Source organism: Phocoena phocoena, chromosome 3, assembly GCF_963924675.1.
Source record: "Phocoena phocoena chromosome 3, mPhoPho1.1, whole genome shotgun sequence".
NCBI lineage: Eukaryota > Metazoa > Chordata > Mammalia > Artiodactyla > Phocoenidae > Phocoena > Phocoena phocoena.
Window position 1 is genome coordinate 118608606 of NC_089221.1, and position 5347 is coordinate 118613952.

The 5347-nt window shown below is 44.3% G+C and overlaps 1 protein-coding gene across 1 annotated transcript; it reads left to right on the forward strand.

The window, feature by feature from the left end:
• The first annotated feature begins 567 nt into the window (after window positions 1-567).
• Window positions 568-2961, forward strand: LOC136119967 (protocadherin beta-6). The gene has a single exon (XM_065873351.1). The coding sequence runs from the start codon at window positions 568-570 to the stop codon at window positions 2959-2961; it is 2394 nt and encodes a 797-aa protein (XP_065729423.1).
• Window positions 2962-5347: the final 2386 nt, after the last annotated feature.

Here is a 5347-nt window from a genome sequence, read left to right on the forward strand (position 1 = left end):
AATGAATAAAAGTTGGTTATAGGAAGTTTACATTACCTGAGGGAATGATTCTTAAATGTGTTAGTTCGCATCAGACTTAAGAAGTAAGACTGAAGTGCAAATTTCTGTTAGTACTGCCAGAGAATTTGATTCAAGTTCTGGAGGGGAGCTCAGGAATTGACTTTGAAAAAACACCCCGAGACTCCCAGTTAAGTCTTTATGCATGTGTTTCACACACTACAGTTTGAGAAACGCTGACTTTTAAAAAAACCTTTTAATGCTCAGATTTTGGATGTGGTGTTGACCTGCAGCACCCCACGAAGTTATTAATTTGAACGCATGGTGGCAGTGCAGGCTAAGAGAGTGGATAAAAGCTCTGCATTCAGTGGACTCCATTTCACGGAGAAACCCAAGAAAAAAATACAGAACACACAGCTAAAGCTAAGATAGAAGTGTTCGGGGAGCGGACGCCACCAGACAAATTATAAGAACGAATTTGAAATTTTATAGCAGACATTTTGGAGGGTCAACGGTGGACGTGGTGATTGGGATTGGAAAAGGATTTTTCCTCTGGAACCAGACATAACAATGGAGATGGTGCAAACAAAAGTACATCATAAGAAAAGGCAAGTGGTGATCTTCATTATATTGATTCTTTTGTGGGAGGCAGGTTCAGAATCGATTCAGTATTCTATACTGGAGGAGACAGAAAGTGGCACATTTGTGGCCAACCTGACAAAGGACCTGGGACTCACGATGGGAGAGCTGGCTGCCCGGGCCGCCCGAGTTGTTTTTAAGGGGAATAGGCAGTATTTGCAGTTTGATCCAGAGACCTATGATTTGCTGCTAAATGAAAAACTGGACCGGGAGGAGCTTTGCGGCTCTACTGAGCCCTGTGTGCTACCCTTCCAAGTGTTACTGGAAAATCCCTTGCAGTTTTTTCAGGCTGCCTTGCTAATTAGAGATATAAATGACCATGCCCCAGAGTTCCCCGCTAGAGAAATGCTACTAAAAATATCAGAAATTACTATGCCAGGAAAGGTATTTCCTTTGAAAATGGCACAGGATTTAGACGCTGGTAGCAACAGCCTTCAGAGCTACAAAATCAGCTCCAATCCTCACTTCCACGTTCTCACTCGGAACCGCAAGGACGGCAGGAAGTCCCCAGAGCTGGTACTGGACAAGGCGTTGGACCGTGAGGAGCAGCCCGAGCTCAGGCTAATCCTCACAGCGCTGGATGGCGGCTCTCCGCCCCGGTCTGGGACCACAAAAATTCAGATCGTGGTCTTGGACAGCAATGACAACGCCCCCGAGTTTGCTCAGGAGTTCTATGAGGCCCAAGTCCCTGAAAATAGCTCCCTGGGCTCTCTGGTTCTCACCGTCTCAGCGAGAGATTTAGACGCAGGATCCTTTGGGGAGGTATCTTATGCCCTATTTCAAGTCGATGATGTTAACCAACCCTTCGAATTAAACGCAAATACGGGAGAAATTCGACTGAGAAAGACATTGGATTTTGAGGAATTTCAATCATATCAGGTGGATGTTGAGGCCACAGATGGTGGGGGACTATCAGGAAAATGCAGTTTAGTCATCAAGGTCCTGGACGTGAATGACAATGCTCCCGAATTGACTATGTCGTCACTTACCAACCCCATCCCTGAAAACCTGCCTGAGATCATAGTGGCAGTTTTCAGTATATCAGATGCAGATTCTGGACATAACCAACAGGTTACTTGTTCTATAGATGACAATCTCCCCTTTCTTCTAAGACCATCCGTTGAAAATTTCTACACCTTGGTAACAGAAGGAGCGCTGGACAGAGAGAGCAGAGCCGAGTACAACATCACCATCACCGTCACAGATATGGGAACCCCCAGGCTGAAAACCGAGCACAACATAACCGTGCTGGTGTCCGACGTCAACGACAACGCCCCCGCCTTCACCCAGACCTCCTACACCCTGTCCGTCCGCGAGAACAACAGCCCCGCCCTGCACATCGGCAGCGTCCGCGCCACAGACAGAGACGAGGGCGCCAACGCCCAGGTCACCTACTCGCTGCTGCCGACCCTCGACGCGCACGTGCCCCTGGCCTCCCTGGTGTCCATCAACCCGGACAACGGCCACCTGTTCGCCCTGAGGTCCCTGGACTACGAGGCCCTGCGGGCGTTCGAGTTCCGCGTGGGCGCCGCCGACCGCGGCTCGCCGGCGCTCAGCAGCCAGGCGCTGGTGCGCGTGCTCGTGGTGGACGACAACGACAACGCGCCTTTCGTGCTGTACCCGCTGCAGAACGCCTCGGCGCCCTGCACCGAGCTGGTGCCCAGGGCGGCCGAGGCGGGCTACCTGGTGACCAAGGTGGTGGCGGTGGACGGCGACTCGGGCCAGAACGCCTGGCTGTCGTACCAGCTGCTCAAGGCCACGGAGCCCGGCCTGTTCGGCGTGTGGGCGCACAACGGCGAGGTGCGCACGGCCCGGCTGCTGAGCGAGCGCGACGCGGCCAAGCACAGGCTGGTGGTGCTGGTCAAGGACAACGGCGAGCCGCCGCTCTCGGCCAGCGTCACGCTGCACGTGCTGCTGGTGGACGGCTTCTCGCAGCCCTACCTGCCGGCCCCGGAAGCGGCAGCGGCGGACGCGGCCCCGGCCGCCCCGCTCACCGTCTACCTGGTGGTGGCCTTGGCGTCGGTGTCGTCGCTCTTCGTCTTCTCGGTGCTGGTGTTCGTCGCGGTGCGGCTGTGCAGGAGGGGCGGGGCGGCCTCTGTGGGTCGCTGCTCGGTGCCCGAGGGCCCCTTTCCGGGCCACCTGGTGGACGTCAGCGGCACGGGGACCCTGTCCCAGAGCTACCAGTACGAGGTGTGTCTGACGGGAGGCCCTGGGACCGGCGAGTTCAAGTTTCTGAAACCTATTCACCCTAACTTCCCTCCCCAGGGCACTAGGAGGGAAATGGAGGAAAACCCCAGCGTTCGGAATAGTTTCCTGTTCAGTTAAGTATCGGATTATTCTATTAAACCCTACTTAATAAGTTAGACATCTCTTTTAAGTTAAACCTACATGTTATTAATGCATATTATTGACGGTCCGTTTTCCTGATTATTTTATTACTGTTCCTTAGGGTGAAATTTTAAAGAATCAGGTACTGGGAATGCACAGTATTTTCCCTATATTATCGTTAGTAGTTTTTAAAAATTATTCTCACTCAAGTATATTTGAAAATTTGAACAAAAGTAAATTTTTATTTGCATTATTTAAAAATTTTTTAATTGAATAATCTATACTTTTTACAAAAATTATATTCCAAAGTCCTCAAGATTGTATTTCTAAGTAGTGGTGACAACTGTCATCACTACTGCTATGTAGGGAAAAAGTTTTAATGTATTTAATATTATTTAATCAGATATTTAAAATTTTAATGTGATTGATATTATTGAATGTATTTGATATTATTTAAAATGGAACTGGGCTTAACTAAATTATATTTAGCTGTGTTCTGTGTCCAAATAAGTGAACTATCATGGCTCTTTTGTCAGGGATGATTACCAATCAATTCAATGAGTGTAGGGAACACTTACTGTTTTGTATTCCCAGTATAAGTTTAGGGTAACTAAAGTGTGGAAAACTAAAGATAAATACTAAAGATGACTAAATGCTAAAATAGCTATTCATATTTATGTGTATTTCAGTATACCACAATAGTCAATACATATTTTCTATGAATATAGACTTAACAAAATTGTCAACACATTAGTTTGTGAGCTTCATGTAAGAATATGCTGGCCTTTTGAAAACAACACCAAGCCAATTATAAATGCTTAATAAATATTTGCTAAGTGTTATTAACATACCAATAGTGAATTTAAAAAAATAACTTTCAAGGAATTAGTAATACTAATATTCTCTTTATAATATAATATCCTTGCCAATAAGTGAAATTATTAAATATCACTGTTTTAACTTTCCTTCTAAACAGAAAACATCCTTGTTCACCCTAATCTCTATTACAGAATATAAAGTGCTTGAGAGTACATTTTATCTGCTTGTCTTTGTCTAACAGTTTGCAAGTTCAGAGGTATTTTTGGTAAAATCCAAATTATACTTTTCAAACTCCTCCTCCTTCTATATGTGTGATACCTGCCAAGCCCTAAGTAAGTTATGAGCATCAGGTTACTAGCTAATGTCAGATTTTCGCTTCCAGTGCTGTGTATGCACCATTTATCTTTATTAACCACAAATCATTTACTTTCACAGTTGAACCCATATTTGATTTTATTTTTGTTGGTTATATTTGTAGTATTTTATGAAATATCTCTCTTTACAAGGTCCCGTCAAAGTCTGGCAGTGACAATTGAGTGAATATTTTCTTTTTATCCTTAATTAAAATGGAACTGGACTTAACTAAATTATATTTAGCTGTGTTCTGTGTCCAAATAAATGAACTATCATGGCTCTTTTGTCAGGGATGATTACTGATCAATTCAATGAGTGTAGGAAACCCTTACTGTTTTGTATTCCCAGATATTTCCCCTCTCCTCCTCCATTCTTCTTTGGGGGAACTGCTTCTTCTGCTATTCTTACTCCAACCACATGGCTTTACTTGTTGCAGTGGATTTTTTCAGTAACCCCATCTGCACAGTCCCAGAGGGTGTACACTGGGATAGGCCCTTCCCTAGAAAGTATATGTTTGACTTCATTGGCTTTATTGCCTTCTTCATGTTTGCAGAAAGACATTGCCTGAATTCAGAACTTACTGATTTCCAGTAAAACAAATGGGCATTTCTTCTCAACTTTAGTGAGCTATGCACACAATGAGTTTATGAAGGAAAAAAAATTTCCCAAGGTTATGTATACAGAGACTGAAAAGAAATCACATTTTTCAGAAGTTACAGGCACACTGCAATTTGACTGGGAGTAGAAACTGGATTTAAAATTTTATAACTTCTTCTAACACGATAGAACAAATTAGTATTTTTGTAATAGAATGTAAGCTCCCTAGAGCAAGAATTTTTGTGTTTAATTTACCGCTTTATCCTGAGAAGCTAGAAAAATTCCTGCACAGAGAAATACTTATTAAATAAATAAAATTATCTTGAGCCCAGTTTTGTCACCTGAACTTGTACCTTTATAGAGAAGATGAATATATAGATAAATAGGTATTACTTTGCTCTCACAACTGTTGTTAGATACTTGAACAAAACTGCATCACAGGTGAGGGGGAAAGGAGTTTATAACACTCTATGACCCAAAAGGTGTTCAACGCAGTTTAGCTATTATTACATTACTCTTTGAAATAAAGACTACCTGAAGTTGTGAAGCAGAACGCTTGGTGGCGCTGCAGGTTAAGAAAGTGAAAAACTGTCGCTGCATGCTCCCCCAGACT